This window comes from Gymnoscopelus microlampas, assembly GCF_963454915.1.
Source record: "Gymnoscopelus microlampas genome assembly, chromosome: 19".
Lineage (NCBI taxonomy): Eukaryota > Metazoa > Chordata > Actinopteri > Myctophiformes > Myctophidae > Gymnoscopelus > Gymnoscopelus microlampas.
Window position 1 is genome coordinate 17,177,809 of NC_139956.1, and position 21,646 is coordinate 17,199,454.

The 21,646-nt window shown below is 41.8% G+C and overlaps 2 protein-coding genes across 4 annotated transcripts; both read left to right on the forward strand.

Annotated features, from left to right (window-relative positions):
* The first annotated feature begins 267 nt into the window (after positions 1 to 267).
* On the forward strand, positions 268 to 7,849 carry bcl6b (BCL6B transcription repressor). Of its 2 annotated transcripts, XM_084042941.1 has the most exons (12): positions 268 to 404; positions 1,107 to 1,180; positions 1,382 to 1,611; positions 1,873 to 2,118; positions 2,396 to 2,542; positions 2,898 to 3,096; positions 3,354 to 3,562; positions 3,723 to 3,829; positions 3,970 to 4,113; positions 4,366 to 4,496; positions 5,157 to 5,294; positions 6,233 to 7,849. In XM_084042941.1, the coding sequence occupies exons 3-12, from the start codon at positions 1,391 to 1,393 to the stop codon at positions 6,371 to 6,373; spliced, it is 1,683 nt and encodes a 560-aa protein (XP_083899067.1). In that variant the 5' UTR covers positions 268 to 404; positions 1,107 to 1,180; positions 1,382 to 1,390; the 3' UTR covers positions 6,374 to 7,849. The 2 variants fall into 2 exon arrangements, with proteins under 2 accessions (XP_083899067.1, XP_083899068.1); XM_084042942.1 differs by lacking the exons at positions 268 to 404; positions 1,107 to 1,180 and having other exon boundaries at positions 1,479 to 1,611; positions 1,916 to 2,118.
* Positions 7,850 to 11,190: 3,341 nt separating this feature from the next.
* On the forward strand, positions 11,191 to 21,076 carry LOC311034949 (monocarboxylate transporter 13-like). 2 transcript variants are annotated; one of them, XM_084042983.1, is made up of 7 exons: positions 11,191 to 11,379; positions 12,209 to 12,258; positions 14,300 to 14,530; positions 14,717 to 14,860; positions 15,201 to 15,457; positions 15,914 to 16,445; positions 19,480 to 21,076. In XM_084042983.1, exons 3-7 carry the CDS (start codon positions 14,302 to 14,304, stop codon positions 19,767 to 19,769), a joined length of 1,452 nt encoding a protein of 483 aa, XP_083899109.1. In that variant the 5' UTR covers positions 11,191 to 11,379; positions 12,209 to 12,258; positions 14,300 to 14,301; the 3' UTR covers positions 19,770 to 21,076. The 2 variants fall into 2 exon arrangements, with proteins under 2 accessions (XP_083899109.1, XP_083899110.1); XM_084042984.1 differs by lacking the exons at positions 11,191 to 11,379; positions 12,209 to 12,258 and adding an exon at positions 13,827 to 13,959.
* Positions 21,077 to 21,646: the final 570 nt, after the last annotated feature.

The window sequence follows — 21,646 nt, forward strand, 5'->3', positions numbered from 1 at the left end:
ACCTACCTCCCCTGGGGTTATCATATATATTTTTTCAAGGCGGCCTGAAAACAAGCTTCGCTTTCCTGCCATTACTTTTGCACAGACCTACTGGGTTAGACAAACTAATAGCCCACTAAAAATACTTGGAGCCGAGGGTCTGGGCTTGGGCCTTTTCCTGCGTTGCTTCCAGGGTGCGCGTGGGCCGTTGAGGAAAGAGGAAACGAGCACTGGTTGTGTGAGGCTTCCTGCACGACGTTATAAAGAGTCCCCTCCCTTTAGCCACCACTGACACTCTTTACTCAGAGGCGGTGGAGCCAGTGAACCAAGGATAACCAGAGGCATCTTAGATTGCAGACTGATCACTGAGCCAAGGGGTTTGACGTCAGTGTGGTGAACGTTAATTCTCGTCCCTGCTGGTCGGGGTGAGTTGGAAGTGGTTTCTCAATTCATTTTACTCCCCATGATGTTTCTTGTGGCTGTTGATAACACTGCTTGCTTGGATATTGGCTTTTCACTTTTGAATTTATTTATGGAAATATTAATTATTTTTTAGCATTTTTGTATCTGCTGATTTAGCCTTAGAACTACATCTCAAATCAAGAAAAGGTTTTAACCTGAAGATTAATCATGTCAAAATAAGGAGCTTAATATGGAACCTTTCTTTACCATTTAGACAGCTTTCTTATGACTGTATTTTTTTGTTTGTTTAAATGTATTTCTGCTTCATTAGATAGCGGAGAAACGGGGAAACAATGTCAGAGAGAAGGGAGACATGCAAGACATGGCGGGAGTAGTATTCAAATGCGGCCCACATGAGCATGTGGTCCATGCAACTGGCTGAGGCACCAGGCACCGCAAAAAATGTTTCAACCCAAGGAATGTTCTTCTTAAGAGTGCAATTTACAGCTTAAGTACAGCTTCAGAAATTACGTTTCAGTTGGAGGTTGAATTACACTAGCATGGGTTATTTCTTTTGGGTTATTTTCTTTTTTTAACTTAAGGAACCTTTGGAAATTATTACCATGCCACATTCCTTCTTGGCATTACGGTATGCAGTAAGTGTGATTTTGTGCAACATACATAATGTGGCATTTGCTGATGTCTGTCTTTCTTTTCTCCCACAGGTACGAGTAGGGAGCTGGTCTCACCTAATGTGTCTGGGACACTCCAGGCTATTTATTCAGTCAGTTTGACACAGGTAGGTCCACACCAGACAGAAAAATCTAAGCCAATCATTACACCCAACCCATGCGTATTGCAGTAATTTTTTTAATTTTGAATGAAGCTCTGTAATGGTTTAAGGGGATACATATGTTTTATCTAGTTTGTGACTTGTACCACTGTTTAGCACACGATTACCTGCAATAACTCCCAACCCCTATCTCTATCCGCAATTCAGCAACTAACAATGAACGTGATGGAGGTGGTGGAAGGATACAGGGTCAACAGCCGCGGTGAGCCGAGGACCGAGACCACAGCGGAGGGATACGTGAAGGAGTTCACACGGCACTCCGATGATGTCCTGCAGAACCTGAACGAGTTGCGTCACCGGAACATTCTGACTGATGCCACCCTGGAGGTCGGCAGTGTTCGCCTGCGGGCACACTGTGCCGTGCTCGTTGCATGCAGGTTGGTGCACGCAGGGTCACATCTTTGTTCATCCCTGTCTCTTCCTTTTGTCTTCGTCTCTGTCTTAACTTTATAACGTTTTATTTATTAATTATTTTTATTAATCTATCCCCTAACATTGTTGTTCATCACCTATCTCTATTAGTCTCACTCTCATGCCTCCTTCCCTCTCTCCGAACTCCTGGCTTATGTATTGATGATGTCCACAACTACACTACACACATGATCAGCTCCCTCTCTTCCCCCCCCTCCTACACACAGCGGGTTCTTCTACACTCTGTACTCACGTCGCGTGTTGCTCCAGGGGCGTGACGGGGCGGAGCAGCTCATGACCGTGTTCCTACCAAGCACCTTGGACCCATCCAGCGTGTCCCTGCTGTTGGACTTCATGTACACGTCCCGCCTGCCTCTGACACCACGCAGCGCCCCCGGGGTCCTCGCTGCGGCGGCGTACCTCCAGATGGACCATGTGGCCGATGCCTGCCGGGCCTTCATGCTGCTGCACAGGTGAATCCAAAAACGAGTGCAAAAATCCCAGAGACATTTTTTCGGGGGAACTAGGAAGATGCTTCTGGATCTTCCTCCTTCCGCCTATAAAAATACATCCTCCCTGGACCGCTCTGTTGGACAAAGGATTAGTTGATAAGGTCACCCATTTGGGACACGAAAGCTTGGAAGATGCAATTATGTAGGTGAACAGGGCATACATTGACCTGTAATATATGTTCTTGAGTGCATTTTGTTTTTTTGACATGGGACGTTAACTGTTTATTTTGTTCTACAGGGAGAGGGTGAGTGCTGTGCGCCCTCATTTGGAGCTGGACTCCAGTGTATCTGTAGCCTCTGTAGCTCCCCAGTTTGGGGACATGTCTAATCCAGCTCGTCAGCCAGTAGCCCCGGTCCCTCTGCAGCCGACAGCAAAATCTGCCAGGTGAGAGAAACAGACTTGTGCAACACACTGTCAGGACTTCTAAAGTAAAAGAGATGTAAGAGACACACACACACACACACACACACACACACACACACACACACACACACACACACACACACACACACACACACACACACACACACACACACACACACACACACACACACAGGTGTGTGTGTGTGTGTGTGTGTGTGTGTGTGTGTGTGTGTGTGTGTGTGTGTGTGTGTGTGTGTGTGTACATGCGTGTGCCTGCAGAGTGCCAAGAGTGTTTCTGCGGGTGCGTTTGTTTGTGTCTGCCTTTGTCTCTTGACAAGTTTGGCTCATTACCCCACTTCCTTTGTTTCTCTGCCAGGGTCCCAGGGGAGGGTGGGGCCTCTCTGAAGCCAGGGGCTTTCCCGACCTGTGAGTCCAGGTCACAGGAGCTGAAACAACAGCCTGAGTCGCCCCTCTTGGGCAGTCCCACCCCATCACCAGATAGACCCAGTCGCTCCAGCTGTCAGCCCAACTCCCCTGCTGAGTCCAACACCTGCAGTCTCGCCAACCGACTCATGGTATGACTCCACATCCTAGAACACACTCACTCTTAAAATTACCATTCTACTAAATGTGATTATTTTCAAATTGTAAAAAACTAGCTGTGCTCCCATATGGGCCTACTGTATAGTAGTCACTTTGTAGTCATTATGTAGTCACTTTGTCACTACATGATGCTAAATGGACTAGGATTATCATTAAGCATCTTGATACATTTTGTTTTAATAAGAAAGCTTGTTTCTCTGATGTAATCATGTTTTCTTTGTCCATCCAGAGCGACACCAAACCAACTCCAGACCCCAAGGCCTGCAACTGGAAAAAATACAAGTACATCGTGCTAAACCCTCTCTGTGCCGTTACCACGGTGAAGGAGGAGGAGCCAGAAGAACAGCAAAGTGACACACCCACTTCTGACAGAACAGACATGACCCCCAAAGCACCAAGAGAGGCGTGGTCTGGAGAAGTGCCTGGTCAGATTGATAGGTACGTTTGTAAAAACAGGAGTAGAGAAAGAAATTATGAATGGATGAGAAATGACAATGTAAACAAAAACATTCATATTATTTAGTATTATTAATATTTTTTTGAACATCAGATGTATTGAGTTGGTCATCTAATTAAAAGGAGGGGGATTCTCTTTCAGACAGGGGCGGGCCTCCTGCTACGAGGGTTCTGGCCGAGCCCCTCCCCTGGGGCCACCCTGCTCTGTGGACCACCATGTAGAATCTCCCGTGCACACTCACGGAACAGGTGGGCACAAATCAAACCTTTGTCTTAGCCTTTACTTCATAATCATACCCTCAAAAGGATTCACTCTTAAGAGATATTCCACTTCCCATATTGTACTGTACATCTTGATTTATTGCCATACATTTTTTTCTCTTCCTCAGTTTCGCCTTGTGCCATTTTTCCAAGAGTCCATCCCAGTGAACCAGAAGCAGCCCAACACAGCCAGCATATAGTCAAGCGTGAGAATTACTGTGTGCCATTCTGTTACTCTGGCAATCTTGGTGGAACCAAGACTGTCTGTGCAGGTGAGGCAGTACACTTATCCATTCAATCAGTAGTCGTAGTAGTAGTAATTATTTCTATAATGAATTATTATTGATCATTCTTTTTGTTTATTACTAAACATGCACATTACAAAACAATATGCCAGGTTACGGCTGCCAGATTCGTATTTGACTTTAATGTTTCACTGTAGTAGATGGATGAAGTTCCAAAAGCTCAGCTCAGAGTTATGGATGCTGTGAGCTAATAGTTGGTAATCACCTTCATCCTGACAGGTGACAAGCCATACCGCTGTAATGTGTGTGGTGCTCAGTTTAACCGGCCTGCCAACCTGAAGACTCATTCTCGCATCCACTCTGGAGAGAAACCCTACCGCTGCGACACCTGCGGTGCACGATTTGTCCAGGTGAGGTCCAGACCTGTGTGTGTGTGTGTGCAGTGGTGGAAAAGTACTCAAATGTTTTACTTAAGTAAAAGTATCTATACTGCAATGTAGAAATACATTAGTAAAGTATATAGGTGGGAATAAAACATTTACTTGAGTAAATGTACAAAAATATTGATATAAAAATGTACTTAAAGTACCAAAAGTAGAAAGCACTCATTATGCAGAAGGTAAGTGGTTTATATCTAGAAAATCTACAAAGTAACTAGTAACTTAAGTTTTCAAATAATTGTAGTGGAGTAAAAGCACAATATTTGCCTCTGAGGTGTAGTGGAGTAGAAGTAAAAGTACTGAACATTGGAAATACTCCAGTAAAGTAAATTGTACTTAAGTAAATGTACTTATTTACTTTACACCACTTTGTGTGTGTGTGTGTGTGTGTGTGTGTGTGTGTGTGTGTGTGTGTGTGTGTGTGTGTGTGTGTGTGTGTGTGTGCGCGCGCGCGCGTGCGTGTATGTGTGTGCATGTGTGTATGTGTGTGCACACGCGCATGCACAACATGCTTGTGATTACTTTGATACAGGATGTTCCTGTTATTGTGTCAGATGAGGCTACATATCTGAATTGCTGTGTTCCACAAGTCCACCTGGTCTTATGTCAGCCTATGTGTGTTCTGTTCAGGTGGCCCACCTCAGAGCCCATGTTCTGATCCACACCGGGGAGAAGCCATATCCCTGCCAGATCTGTGGAACCCGCTTCCGTCACCTACAGACACTGAAAAGCCACTTGCGCATTCACACCGGGGAGAAGCCCTACTCGGTGAGTGTCTGTTGCTGTCCAGGCAGCTACAGTACATAGCTCACAGACACACAGCGCATGCTTTAAAAACACTTAGACCCAGTGGTGGAAAAAGTACTCAAATTCTTTACTTAAGTAAAAGTACCAATACTGCAATATAAAAATACTCTGTTACAAGTAAAAGTTCATAATTCAAAATTTACTTGAGTAAAAGTACAATAGTATTGGCATCAAAATGTACTTGAAGTATCAAAAGTAAAAGTACTAAATATTTGAAAATAGCAGATCTACAAGCTCACAACGCGTCGCGATGCGACGCGTTGTGAGCTTGTAGATCGGCTATTTTCAAATAGCCTAGGCATAAAATAGATTTAAAGTGGTTAATGTATGTTTCATTATATCATAATTTATATCTGAAAAGTAACTAGTAACTAAAGTTTTCAAATAATTGTAGTGGAGTAAAAGTACAATATTTGCCTCTGAGATGTAGTGAAGTAGAAGTAAAAGTATTGGAAATTAGAAATACTCAAGTAAAGTACAAATACCTCAGAATTGTACTTAAGTACAGTACTTGAGTAAATGTACTTAGTTACTTTCCACCACTGCTTAGACCCTATACACTTACGTAGTAGACCATGACCGCCAGGGCTCTATACTAGGTCTGCTAGCATTTCTCTCAACACCAAATCTCTTTGCCGAAAATAAAGCATAAACGATCAACACCAAATCTCTTTGCCGAAAATAAAGCATAAACGATCTACGAGCTCACAACACATTGCGTTGTGATGCATTGTCAGCTTGTAGATTTGCTATCTTTGCAGAATGTTTTCCCCGGAATGTTTAGGGTTCAAGTGATATACTGTAATACAACAAGATACAATAGTACAAGTGCTGACATAGAACAGCAAACTGTGTGATGTTGGCCAGATCATCTAACCATTTCCTCCCTGTTTCCTCAGTGTGATAAGTGTGACATACACTTTCGCCACAAGAGCCAGCTGCGCCTCCACCTGCGGCAGAAGCACGGGGCCGTCACCAACACCAAGATCCGCTACAAGGTCCTGGCCGAGCCCTACCAGTCCATTCTGCAGGCTTGCTGAAGAGCCTGCCTATTACGGTGGATTCTGACCACTGGATCATCATTATTGTAAATGGCTTGATTTGGTAGCTGGCTGAACCTCTGGCAGAATGTGAAATCAATCTATGGGCGCGGCAGTACACATGGCTTTACTATTTCCATGTCATCCTATTATTTCGGAGGCACCTAAAAATACATCAGGTGGGGTTGTGTACTGATCCCGGGTTAAGTGATATTAGCAATATAATGAGTTATTACATCATCCTTGCTGAACTTGAGATGGCTGTTTACAAAAACTTTCACCCACTAGCTGCATAGCTCTCTTTGCGTCATCTTTTCCGATACGCTAAAGCATCTGGAGTCTCAATTGACTAGAAATATTTTTTACTTTCAGAGTTAAATTAACACACGATTTTACTGTGTAGGTGAACCGTAGAGTCGTCGTCAGTATAAGGGCATCCTGTCAAGAAGTGGCTAAACTGGTTGAAATATAAACTGGCTATATAGAACGCAAGTGTCAGAGATATGGGGCCTGGTAGCTTAGCTTCACTACACTACACAATACAACCCTGAGTGTCAATTTAAGCTCAGATTTAAACACTTGGTTTTAGTGTATGTGCCGGCAAGGAGCTATGGCGACTGAGTGACTGACCACACTTTAGCAGTGGAGTTGCATTTTTTCCTGTAAATCTGAGATGGTTGGGAGGTTTCCTACATTCAAGCTATTATTGAGGAATGTGTTACTGAGGGTGAGTGAGGAGAGAGACAGAAGGGAATGGGAATGGAGTGATGATGAGGAGATGAGAAGGCAAAGATATGTACAGTGGAGAAAGATCTTATGAAGAAATTAAGGTGAAGGCAAGGTGAAGAATTAGCCAGAGGGATAAAGTAAAGTTATTGAGAGAATGGTGTTGATGGATAGAGCAAGTGAATTACAAGTACTTGAGGATATTCTTGTTTTTGTAGTCATATTCTATATGACTGACTTTATCCATATTTGGCAGAACAATTATTTTGGATTTTTGTTTCGTTGAAGAATTTGAAATCTTAATTTTCTTCATGATACAGTATACTGTAGCAAAGTCCTGTAGCTGATGAGGTTTGGATTCGTCATCTTAAAATGTAATTCAACTAATATCATTAAAATGTAAGGCCTGGGGCCTGAATGGTATTTGACATGTATGTTAAATGAAGCAGTAATGTTATGGAGTATTTTTCTAATATAAGATATTTAAAAGGAAGAAATGATTGTTTGTTGTTGGCATTAGTGTTTAATGATAATTATATTTTCTAGTCCAAGCAGGCAAAGGACTTTGTTGTCTTGTGCAGTATATAAAGTATGGAATATGAATATGTAATAATGTTTAAAGAGACAAAACATCTGATAACGTAAATGTGAGCAATTGGAAAAAGAATATTGTTGAAGTAAAATGTGTAATGGGTTCTTTTGCTGGACAAAGACAAGACTGGTTTTCTACAAATTAAATCTTTTTCTATCAATTGATATGTTTGTGTCATTTTCCAGTTTATTTTTATTTTTATATTCAGTGCCCCATGCCCATTAGATTTGGTTATGTGTGCTGAGTTTTACAGGATTTGTACATTTGCACATAAAATACAAATAGATGTCCCCAAAAGATAGCCTCGTAAACCACCCCCCCTCCTGAAATCAAATGCAAATGCAATTTCTGGAGGGGGGGGGGGGGGTTTACGAGGCTACCCAAAAGAGGCAGGAGGATGAATTGAATAACAGTTTTTGTGTCTGTCTAAACAAAGTCTAGGCCTTCAAAAGAATGCGATAAAATGTGTGTGTGTGTGTGTGTGTGTAAACCCAGCACAATCTGTATTTTCGTAATGTTCTTGAAGCAGTGAAACAGCTCCTCTCTTTCCCGCATTCAATTCCTTTCCTCCAGACTTCCTTCCTCTCCTTAATTTGCTCTTTTGACCCATGAATCATGTCTTCTGCAGAGTCAAAAAAGCCCAGCCATTTTTTACGTTTTGTTTTATTTTGTTTTGTTTTTCTGGGTGTTGGTGTGGAAACAATGAAGACCAGGGCACCTGTTTCCGGTGGGATCCTAATACATGGTGCACACACACTGCCACTATGCTCTCGCTGGTGCTTCCTGAGAGTGATGGGAGGTCCTTTGGGGGGGGGGGGGGGGGCTCCAGACCCCTGTTGAACTCTCTCACCCTCTGTCGTCTCCTCTTCCTGATCGGTGATGAGTTGTGGCTGCTTGAGTTTATTGTCCAGGCCCTGCAGACAAACGTTGGAAGTGAGAGGGACTTTCCAACCCTCAGCCTCTCCCCAACCTTTCTATCCATCTGGTACAACAAAGTCATCCCATTGTCAGCCTTCTGATTGGTCCCTTACTGACTAACCAGCAGGCTCTTTCTGCCTTGTTCTACCCTGGTTCCGTCTTATGGTTGTTTATGTGGAATTTTCTGAAACATAATTTATGACCAGTCACTATACTGCACCTGAGATGCATTTACTGAGACCAAGTTTAAAATAAGAATTGAATACACTGAATATCAATACGAAGCAACCGAAAAACACGTTATTTCAATGCTAGTGGATGGAGAGAGAGGATTTTTGTCCAACCAAGAAACAGCAACCAATGGGTGCGAAGAGAGGCACAACCACGGGTGGGACTTGACAAAGGGTCAATTGTCATTATTTTCCTAACAAACCCTGATTGGACAAAGAGCAAATTACACACAGTATATTGTTTTTGGTCATTTTGAACTGCAGGACAACTTAATGTAGGGTAAGTGATCGTTTTTGAGTCTCTCCGGCTCTTTGATAAAACAGAAAATACATTTTCAGGTAGGTGACAACATTTCAGCCAATCAGTACCCATTTATAAGCTTCATCTTTATAGTGTTCCAGTACCAATTTTGTCTGCTCATTCCTTTGTGTCATCACTTCCAATTTCACTTGTTCAATCTGTGTCCTGTCTGAGTTCTCTATCCTGATAGTGATTGGATAAAATGTGTAGACCTGAAAATGCATTTTCTGTTTAATAAAGAGCTGGAGAGACATGGAAAATCCTGTTACTGAACAAACACTCTAGCAATGAGTTCAATCAGAACATAGAGCTATTTAACACTTATTTTAACCAAAGATTGGTTCTTTGGTTGAATATGTATTTGATCTCTAATAGTGTATGCACATGCACCAAACCAACTCCATGCATGTGTATACTATACACTCTCTCTGTCTCACTCTGTCTGGCTATTTTATAAATGTATAGGGCTGATTCGGCTGAAGTGGTTAATGTATGTTTTGTAATAATAATCAAAATCTACAAAGTAACTACAAAAGTTTTCATATAATTGTAGTGGAGTAAAAAATATTTGCCTCTGAGATGTAGTGGAGTAAAAGTAAAAGTACTGAAAAGTAAAGTAAAAAATACCTCAACATTGTTAAGTACAGTACTTGAGTAAATGTACTTAGTTAATTTACACCACCACTGCCTCTCTCTCTCTCTCCCTGACCACGCTGCTCGGCCTGGCCCAATATTCAGGTTATCAATGTTCACTTTTGAGTCAAGGGTCTGTCTCCCTCTAGCGTGCACCCGTTACACAACAGGAGGCGCTTTGCTAAACAGTTTGTTGTTGTGAACGGTTTTTGGTTGTGATAGAATAAAACAGACGGTTCCATTGTTTCATCCAATACCTAAACTAATAATTGTGTCAATTGTTTATATATTACGCAGTGAAACCTTCCTCACCTTCAGGGATGTAGAGCTGTGACAAGTTTTCTTGCATTTCTTCACCTGCAGGTATAGGTCAGCTAGTCCACCGGAATATTTTGTAAACTAGACTACACTTGTAAACCTCCAGCCAGTATTTATCTATGTAAATGTCACACAACTAAGGAAAAGCGCACTGCCATAATCAAATATAGGAAATAAATAACATCTTAGCCGACAGAAAAGTTGATTCTGGAAATATTATATACTGCACTGGCTCTGCATCTTAACCTAACCCACTTGTAACAGAGTATTTCTACTTTGCAGTATTGTTTGACTTTTACTAAACCCTAACCCTAACCTCAGTAAAACTATGCCTGCCGGGGAGCCAATCAGACACGTAAGGCGGGTCTAAATCCAGGACGCGGCGTGGGATTCATAATAACGCGTTGCTGACCCGGTCTGTGTCTAGAACGGATACGGAAACGGTGGAGTAAAAAAATACCGGATACAGTAGGCGGGCTTTAGACCGGATTTGCACCGGGTAATTCAGAATGAAAACTGGCGAGTTGTTTTGGATGAACTGGGGGCGGGGCCAGCACACGCGGAGCTCAGCGTGATTGGACCATAGACTGCAAAGGATTGGACGTAGTTACATGTTGTCCTCTTTGCAATATCATTCGTCAGTTTGCGGGTTGCCATGTCCGCTTATCATAAGCTACTGTAGGGTTGTGTCGCTTAATTGGTAGTTTTTGTTGGTTGCGGTTTTTTGGGCTTGTTTCTAAAGTGTAGTTGCTTATTTGGGCTTGTTTCCTAATGTTGTTTAAACCACTAGTGTTTCATTTTCAAGTCAAGGACCCCCAAATTAATATTTATTTGTCTGGACCCCCATCTGAAAACATTTTATGCCAGGGACCCCATTCAAGATTTGTGTTTTGTGTAAAATGTTTTGAAAAGCTCACAACGCGTCGCATCGTGAAACGTTGTGAGCTTGTAGATCTGCTATTTGAAAATAGCCAATGTATTATGTTTAAAGGGCGAATGGCTCGCTTATTTTGGGCTTGTTTCTCTCGTAATATCTGGCAACAGTGTGTGTCAGTCTAGCTGTTCCCCAAAACAACAGATCTACAAGCCAACAACGCGTTGCACGTCGGCGCTTTGTATAGCTTGTAGATCTGGTTCTTATTGACACGCGACACCGTCTTACTACAGAGCATATAAGGTGTATGGCTCAGTACCAGAGGAATCCGATCAGCAGGGGTTTTGATGTGACTGGAAGCTCCATGTGACTGACTGGTGATGTTGGATGAACAACACTACACGCTGTCTGGAGGTATGGATGGTAGAACAATCTACAACCATGTTCTTTACAGGGCTGGAGAGGTTCTGATGATGGTGTTTATTCGCTTAATTGGGTCTGGACTAGGTTACAAAAAAGTAAAGGTGCACTTGACTGTAACAGACCTTTAAAACCCCAATTCTCAGATTTAGATGGTGTTACAGTTACCTGGCCTCTATTAATATAGACAGTGCCAGGTAACTGTTGCCTTGGATCAAGACTATATAGATGTATTTGATGCTATATGCGAAAGCAAAACATACATCTGTGATAGTCTTGATCCAAGGCAACAGTTACCTGGCACTGTCTATATTAATAACATAGATTATTGTCACTTAGATGGTGAATTAAACAATTGGATGTAATTAACTTGCCTGTTTGGTCTTTTGTAATTGATTTTTTTGTGTGGATTTAAATGGGATAGAATTGGTTTAATTAAGCTAAATGTAACATTTGTTAACATCATGGTACAAGCATGTGTGTGTGCAGTTGTAGAGTGGGTATTTTAGACAGTGTTAATCTTGGAACTCTATTGAACAGTGTTTGGGATATGAACTATTACTACTATAGACTACATCTCCCTTCTGTGCCCCTCCATTGTGTGCTTAAATTCCATAGGTGGATATTATGAAATCAAAATGGTTGAACCATCAACCACCTTATACTACTGGAGGTGTGAGGTTGAACATTTGAACTCCAGCTTGTTATATTATCAGGGAGGGGGGCTTTCAACAGACCAACATCTTTTCTACATGCTTTTTTATTTTATTTTAAGTACAGTACTGTACAGTTACGTTGGAATTCTGTTTTTATGCATCTTTAGGATCACAGAAGTCTGGTGTTTTGGGATACTGTGCTCCTCTGCTTTAGCAGGTACACACACACACACACACACACACACACACACACACACACACACACACACACACACACACACACACACACACACACACACACACACACACACACACACACACACACACACACACACAGAAATGGATGCACAGAATCTTATGTACATGTACACTCCCTTCACACTAGCTGTCAAACTTGTATTCAGTATGCTTTCAGTTTAAAGGCTTGCATGATGTGCCATTATTTCAATTGTACTGATGATTGAGCTTATTTCATTTGCTAAACAGAGATGGAGAGACGTCTGTTATCAGAATATAGAGCTTATCACTTTAGACCATGCTGGAGTTCCTCAGACTTTGCCAACTGTAATAGTCTGCTAGTTTTAATAATTTCTGTGAAAAATGCAAGCAGTGTCCTTCCAGATCAACCTCCCTGCTCTTTCTGAATTTCTCTGGAAATTCATATATAATTTTAGTCTAGAGATGGTTACATTGAGCTTTCAAAAACAATATATTTGTTTTGTTTTTAATCCATCTACACAGGATGTACAATAATTTGAGAAAGAAACTAGAAAGAATGCAAGGACAACTTGGACACAAGTAATAATATATTTACCGGGTGCATGGCTCAGAGGAGTTCAATAAAGCAGAATATTGCCAGCACTCCTGGAAGTGTCCTTCAGGTACTTTTTATACAGACTGCGTTTGTGTGTTGCCGTGCCTATTGGAATAAAAAGTACCTTTTTTATATTAGGACACTTCCATGAGTGCTGGCTTTCTTCTGCTTTTGTTTATCTCGTCTCTCATCTATCTATCTGATTGGTCATGCAGCTTAATACAGGAGTCAGGAGATGCTCTGAATGGTGAAATAGGAATTTAAAGGTTTGTGCTCTTGAACTCAAGACTTACCAAAGATTGAGCCAGGTGGGAGAGGCCAGCATGATAGTCCAGTGTAATAAACAGAAAAGATCCGCACAGGCGCACACTTACAAAAAATAAATAAAAATGTTGCATTCAAAGAGACTCAACCACTATGTAAATAAATATTTCTTTGCATCCAACAAGCCTCAATATTTGTTTTCTCAGTGTGCAGGCCTTTTCTGTTTATTTTGAAACAGGAATTTATTGGCCTATGTGAGGTGAATGAGTATAGTAGAGGGGGCCACAGAGAGGCTCTCCTCATTAATGTAAAATAGAAAACTGTGTTAACCTTCCTTTGGCTGTTGCCCCATATTTTACACATCGAGTCTCGCTCCCCCATAAATCATGTTTTTTGTTTGGTTAATGTCTTTTTGAAACTTACCCGTGAATATCCTGGTCATTTATTGTGCTCTGCATTAATATACTGTAAATGTTTTACAACTAAATTTGGTCTTCAGACTAGAGCAGAGCACGCATCTCGGACAGGGTTTAACATGGGTTTAACATGCCGAACGCCGATCAGAGCCTCACTAAAGACATGCTTTTGTCAACCAGGAAGTATGCAGGGACTTCGAGTGATACTTAACAAGTGGTCGTCCATTCCCCACTAAACACATGGGTCCTGTCAATGAGGAAATAACTGACTTGTTATGATTTCACCATGATGCATTTGGTGGTATGTCTGTTCGAGTGTTCTCTATGGATATGTGTGTAATTAACTGATCTTATTGGAGTTCTGAAGAATCAAATGTATATATTCAAATAATGGAGATAAATGCAGAAAGATGATAAGAAAGAGGTATTGTAAAGCTCCTTTTTTTATGGACATTTTGGGGGAGGGAGATAAATACTTGACATGTACATTTATTGAAGAGATGCTTTTTCTGATGTTTTAAACCACACCAGGGGACATGTGGAGAGAGATATTTAACTGAACAGAGTCCCCCAGGGCTATTAGGTACACTAGAATTTCCCTCTACATCAAATCTCTTTGCTGGAAAGAGATGATCTATTTTTTGCCAAAGGTTCGCCCCAGCATAGGAATGGGGTTCTTGTGGTTGAAGTAAAACTGAGGATTTTACTGTGCAGTACCTGTCATTTTCACATACCTTGAATCTCTCTCACTCTATTCCCCCTAGCCATGACTAAGGCCAAGCCCCAGCCAGAGGCCCAGTGTGTGGAGCCAGAGGGTCCAGATGGGGGCTATGGCTGGGTGATTGTGGGGGCCATGTTTGTCAGCAACATGCTGGTGTTTGGTGTGATCCGCAGTTTGGGCGTTTTCTTTGTGGAGTTTGTGGAGTACTTTGAGGAGAGTGCCCAGGCCATCTCTTGGATCAGCTCCATAGGACTGGCAGCAGAGCAGGTCTTCAGTGAGTCCATGTTGAATTTATGATTAATTAACATCTTGAATGTCAAAAGACCCCTCTGGCCCCCGACAGGTTGGATCGTATAACTGTGTGTGTGTGTGTGTGTGTGTGTGTGTGTGTGTGTGTGTGTGTGTGTGTGTGTGTGGTTGTGTTGTGTTGTGTTGTGTTGTGTTGTGTTGTGTTTTCCAGGTCCGCTGGGCACAGCACTGTGTAATGCTTATGGTGCCAGGCCAGTAGTAATGGCAGGGGGCTGCCTCACTGGACTGGGCCTCATACTGGCCTCACAGGCCAAATGCCTCATCCACCTCTACCTCACTATGGGCGTCATTACAGGTAATATTTATTTATTGTTTATTTGACAGGGACAATACAAAAACTATGTATCAAGTTATAAAAACAAACAAAATATATGTTTTATTGGATCTGAGCACTAGATACATATGTTTTTTGTATTGTCCCTGTCAAATAAACTTTAAAAAAATAAAATTAAGACCAATATTCGAATATCATTTCTGAGGAAAGTTACCATCCCTATTGCCTAATGGCTCGCTCAGGTGTGTGCCTGCCTTGTTTTCAAGTGCCATAAAAATAACAGCGATTGAGGCCTGGTGTGCGACGTATGCAGGTGCTAAAGGCATACACTCATCTGGATCACCTTCCTCCTGTCTTCTAGGTTTGGGCTGGGCACTGGTGTTCACACCAATGATGGCCACAGTGATGCTCTGCTTCACACGCAGGCGCTCCCTGGCTTTGTCACTGGGATTCACAGGCATCGGCATCTCCTGCTTCGCTTTCTCCCCCCTCTTCCAGCTGTTGGTGGACACGTACACCTGGCGGGGGTCTCTGCTCATCCTGGGGGGGCTCAGCCTCAACTTGGTGGCATGCGGTGCACTCATTCGTCCCCAGGGAGGTCGTAAGGTTGTGGCTCAGGTGGGACAAGTTGCTAGGCTTAACTGGTGACTTAATCAGTTTGTTTATAAATTTGGAGCTAGTGTTTATTTCCTGAACCAGCGTTTCTTTTTAAATATTAAGCAACTTCGCTGTGAAATGTGCTTCAGAAATGCTGACATACTGTATATCAGCCTGAGGCTATGGCCAGCACATGTGTTGATTCTAGTTTTAATTGATTTATATTCCTTTTTTTTCATTTTTTACTGCTATTGCCTTAGTAACAAACCAAAATGTTTTCACTTTGTATTTAGGACCATACCAGGGTAAATACATACACAGCTTCATACATGAACTATTTTGTTTTATTTTTAGACTTTGTGTATATTAAAGAGGTGGTGCCATGGTTTTGCACTTTTTCTGTTTTTCATGTGTCTATGAGGTTGATAGAACTTCATTAATTTCCACATATCTCTCCCCTCCCCATCTCCCTTCCAGGAAAAGACGGATTCCAGGTCTTCATGTTCTGCCTTCCTGTGGCAGGTCTACTCCTACCTGGAGCTGTCCCTGATCTTCCAGAGGCCTTTTGTTACCTACTGTCTGGCCATCACTCTATTCAACAGCGGCTACTTCATTCCTTACATCCATCTGGTGGCCCACGCCCGCCAGGTGGGCTTCTCCGAGTACCAAGCTGCTTTTGTTATCTCAGCAACCGGCATCACTGACATGGTTGGCCGTGTGCTGTCCGGCTGGTCCGCGGACCTGGGCCAGATCCGTTTGATTCACTGGCTCACTCTCTGGACAAGCCTGACAGGCGTGTTTATTGTGATGCTGCCCGTGGCGACCCTGGGAGGTTCCTACGCTGGTCTGATGGTGTTCAGTCTGGCATATGGCTTCTGTGCTGGGGCTCTGACCCCGGTGATCTTCTCTGTGGTGCCCCAGATTGTAGGCATGGATCGCATGGTGGGAGCTCTGGGGCTGGTGATGCTTATCGAAAGCATTGGAGCACTCCTGGGGGCTCCGCTGTCGGGTGAGTGCACATGTGACGATCATAGTGCTAAGTTGGGGGTAGTAATATTTATTTTGCATTGCATGATTCATATTAGTTATTTCAAGTCATTTTACATAACGGGTAGGTATATGAGATCAAAGGAAGTTGAGCCGCACACTGTAGTTGCTCCCTTTGTCAATGTATATATATTTATATTATGAGTGACGTTTCGAGCCCATACTCTTCAACTTCCTTTGATCTCAGTTCACTTCAGGGCAGCACCTGTTTTCAAAGAACTCGGATGTGCGCTACTCTTTGATCGTGATTGAATAACGGGTATATAAAATAAACAGAATATTTATAAAAAAAGAATAACGAATAACCGTGTCCATAACAATAAGAATATAGTAATATACTATTTTAAACATACAGTATAGCTGTAGCAATATAAACAAAACATAGAAATATATGCAATATGCATTTAAAAATAACGATATAAACATAAATGTAGCAATGTAAAACGTATAAAAACATAGTGATAAAAACAGCACTGGATGCATGGAGGCTGTGTAGGACTGCAGTAAAAGATCTGAGAGTACGACCAGTTGGGTGAAGTACAAGAAGTTGAGGCCAGGTTATTGAGAGCTTTGAATGTTATTGAATTGTTCACAGCAAGGTACTGGAAACCAATGTACTGTAAGTCTTGCATAATAGGTGCATTTGATCCTTGTAGGGGTTATAATTCTGACTGCTGAATTTGGAATATGTTTTAGTTTGTTTTTGGTGACCCCAGTAAAAAATGTGTCACAGTAATCAATCCTGGAAAACAGAAATGCATTGAGTTTTTTGCATCAACCTAGAGCGGATTTTTAGATCAGGTCAATATCTAGGATAACCGATGATGTCGATGATGAGTTGCCAGTCACCTAGTTGTCTGATGTACTGTTGAGAACCAACTACTGTAGGGGCATGTCAGGCTACCCAGAGTTTAATTGGAGGTTATTGGAATATCTATTAGAAGCAAGATATTAGCACAAATGTGTATTAAAATCTAAAAGTATCATCTGTGGAACAATGTAGCCAACCTCATGTTTATGCCGAATTCCTTCAAGATGAAGCTTGTACTGTAAGTGATGCATCGACCCCAGTAGAGAGCCCTGTGGTACTGTACTTCTTGTCTAAGTCTGAGAAGATGGTGGTGGTATCACATGACACATGGGTTGTTGGTACTTCAGAAAAAGGTCAACAGGAGAAGACCGTAAAAAACTCTGGGCTAGTGTTTTATGCTGCTTCATCACAAAGGAGTTCCTTTCTTGTGTTCTGAATCATCTGTTTGAAGAAGTCTGCCACGACGACACTGCAGTCCATGGTCAGGTTAATGTGTAATCTTTAATGGGGCGAAGAAGATGATCAACTGTGGTAAACAGGAATTTAGTGTCATTTATTCTTTCATCAATGATTTTCTCATAGAATTGTAATGAGTGTTGTTAGTAACTCCTAACTTCCAAATCAGAGTTCCTTCACTTCTGTTCAAACTGTCTGGTTTGAGAGAGACAGAAAGCAGAAGTTTCCTCAACCTGGCTATTCCAAACCCTCAGTGAGTTCCTTTAAGGAGCTAAAAAGTATGGAGCAGTCTTATTTAATCACGTAAAAGGCTGTAAAAAAAAAAAAAAAAGACTACAAAGAAATAAAGAACACACCCTCAAACACAAAATACTAAAAGCAGTATACAAATGTGTATAATTGTAAAACGAACCAATATTGCTTAACCTTTTGGGTTCGTTAGTGCACATACGTACTGTATAGGGGGTGCTTCATTGTACAGTGTTGGTTGTTTCGTGTGTTCGTGTACTTCACATATAGGTCATGATTGTTTGAGTTAACAATGTAATATAATTCTTTGCAAGACATAGGGTTAAGTCAGTTAATAACTTTGGTAAAATATTTACTCCAGTTCTTCTTACTACAATCCGGGACTCTTAATTAATAAAGCATTATCTTTTTAACAAATGTGTATGGTAGAGTATGTTAGTACAATATAACTAGCACATATGCAGTGGTTGGATAGGTTCCTACTCCAGGTAGAACATTTAGTGGTCGTCAATGTCAAAGTTATCTATATTGTAGTTCAGACATCGTTGCAATTACCTCTCTCCGTCAACAACCATAAAACTGAACTATTGTAGATTTAACACTACTCCAAATCTCTTTAACCCACATCCTAATCCCAACTCACCCACAACATCCTAAGACAGAGAAACTACTGATGGTTGATTCAAACCTCATGAAGGTCATGACAATCCAATGTTGCTACGTTTTCTAAAAATGATTTGTTCTCTATCTCATCGGTTGTAAACTCTTAATGCCATTTCTCTTCGTCTGTGGACTTGCAGAACGGTCTGAACAATATCAAAGTGATGTCTGTGCTAGTAACAAAAGCAGAAGAATGCCAACACTCACAAAAGTGTACTTCAGGTACGTGTACATTTTATTCAAGTAGGCATGATGGGCCACTGTTTTGGCAGAGCTTTCCACAGTGTGATAAGAAATGCAGCACAGGTCACCTGCCACATGTCACCTACCACCATGCATACTTGAATAAAAGGTACTTAAAGGACATGTCCTTGAGTGCTGGGCTGGCATTCTTCTGCTTTTATTGAACTCTTCTGAGCAATGCACCTGCTACAGTAAATAGATCATTACTTGTGACTGAGCTGTGCTTATATTCTTTTTAGTTTTTGCTAGTAACAAAACCACAAAGTACAGGTACTTTGCAATGACATACAATAAAGCCACTTATTATGAAAGGTTAATGCAATGTGATAAGGGATTTATCCCTTTTATGTCCATTAATCTTTCCTGTGAACTGTGCCCTCTACCACCACCACACGACAAAGTCCAAATTTAACTCTGAATTAAATGAACTTTACTTAACTGCTTTACTTAACTGTCAAGCAGACACTCTTGTATGTCCTCATTTATTTGTTCTCTTTCATATAATAATGTTTCCACTCTCTGACTGGTTCTCTCCTCACTTAACGTTGTCTGTTTTCTTGTCTCTCTCTCTTCAAAGGATTCCTTAAGGACTATACAGGCAACTACCTCACCTCCCTCGTGCTCGCTGGTTCTGCCCTCATTCTGGGAGCCCTGGTCCTCACCACTCTGCCACACTTCTTCTCCCTCACAGACCCTCCTCGGAAATGTTCCACTGACAGCAAAAAAGAGGCTGAAGGCTCAGAATCTGGACTGATGGATAATCCTTCCCCCAAGCCGGATAAACTCGACCCTTTGGAGACTATTTCCTATTCAGAAACCCTGCCAAACTGTGCTGAAACACATCAGAATCACAGTTTGTGCTCCTAAACTAAAGCAGGAGATGACGAATTAATGTGAGTGGCTGAATGGTCTTTGACCTAGTGAATGTAAACGCATCAACGCATAATAATCATGTTTGGGACCATATTGCTTGAGTCCAACAGAGCCTTGTTAATGTACTTCAGTTGGGCCCATGCATTAATGTGCTCTACCCTTACATACAACCACCAGGGCCAAAGGATACCAGCGATGCTTAGATGCCTGTAGCCATTCCAACACCTGCAGCGGGGTATTATTACAGAGAGGGTCCATCAACCTAGGATTGGACGTTTCTCAGAGAACTGAGAAAGGGTGTAAAAAGAGTAGATGACATTCAAAACACAGGTCACTAGCTGGATTTGACTCCAGGATGATTTGGTGTAAGTCCACTACACGCACAAACTGGGTGAGCCACCAGTGAGAATTTCTGCATATCTGTGTCTTTACCACTCTGCCTCCTGAGGTCAAAGCTTAAAATGAAGGCGTAGGGCCTTCATTATACGCAACTGTTTGAGAGGGCCTTCAGGCTTCCTGGAACAGCCTTCGCTCAGCCTCACATCTTGGATCATATGACAGTAAGAAATGTGTAACATTTAGGGCTCACCTCACACACTCCCTACATATCCTATGTACTCGGCACGTACTAGTTATACTACTACGTATATCATGTATCGTGTATCACTGCTGGCCTTAGTGTGCTTACTGTTCATGCATTGCAGGGTGGCATGTATTGCTATGCTATGAAAATGTCCATTACAGAATTACGGTAAAATGATCTTTTGATATATTATATTACAGATTGCTGAGTTTGGGCTGAGTTTTCACACTCATGGTTTCCCATCATTTTAAAAGGTATAACATTTTAGATCTATCTTTTCTGTATGTGAGTGTTCTGTGCACTAAACAGTGGCTCACATTCAGCACCCTCTCATTTGTACATAACTTAATTCAATTCATAACAACAATGACATACAGCCATGATGCTGATGGCTGGCTGGGTGATCTTTCTAGGATTTAGTATGAGTTTCCTCATCCACGTCATGTGATCAGATTTGGACCACCAGTGGTTGTCTTGTCCGGTGTTCAGCACAGAACACGTTACTGACTCTTATGAAACATTATAGTACTTGGTGTGAATTTTACATAAGCTCTTCTTAACCACATGAACCAAAGCGTCCCTATTCCTGGATGAACATTACGCAAAAATAGCCATCTAGTAGATCTACGAGATGGGCTATTTGTGGCGAAGACATTTGGTGTAGAGGGGGAAAAAGGATGGGACCTAGTATAGATCCCTGGGGTACTCCGGTCAATGAAGTATACAGTACGGTTCAAGTGGATTACATGAACAATGTCTCTCTGATGGTGGAGAGACATAGAATTTACCTCTTGCTTTGTTTGACACACGTGTGAAATAATGTTTTTTCAAAGCACAGAGATTGATTGATTGTTGCCAACTCATAAAGCACAGCAGTTGCCAACAGATGAAGCTATAACTACCTGACACGCTATAACTACCTGACAACGCAGACCCCCGACAGGGTGATGAAGGACCTCTGCTTCACTTCAGTCCTGCGTCACCCTGAAGGGTTTCATTGGTTCACTGCACATTATCCAGCTTATTACACAGTTAGTTATGAATGAAACCAATGATTTAACCACTTGAACCCTATTGTCCCCATCCTGGGGCAAACATTCGGTAATAATAGCTGATCTACAAGCTTGTTGCATTGCGATATCTTGTGAAGGAGTGGACCAAGTATTGAACCTCCGTATTGGACTCCGGTTAGCAAAGTATATAGGGTCTAAGTAGTGGTGTTAAGACAAAATATTTATTCAAAACTTATGTTTTTATCAAGATTATGCTCCATAGCAACATAAACATA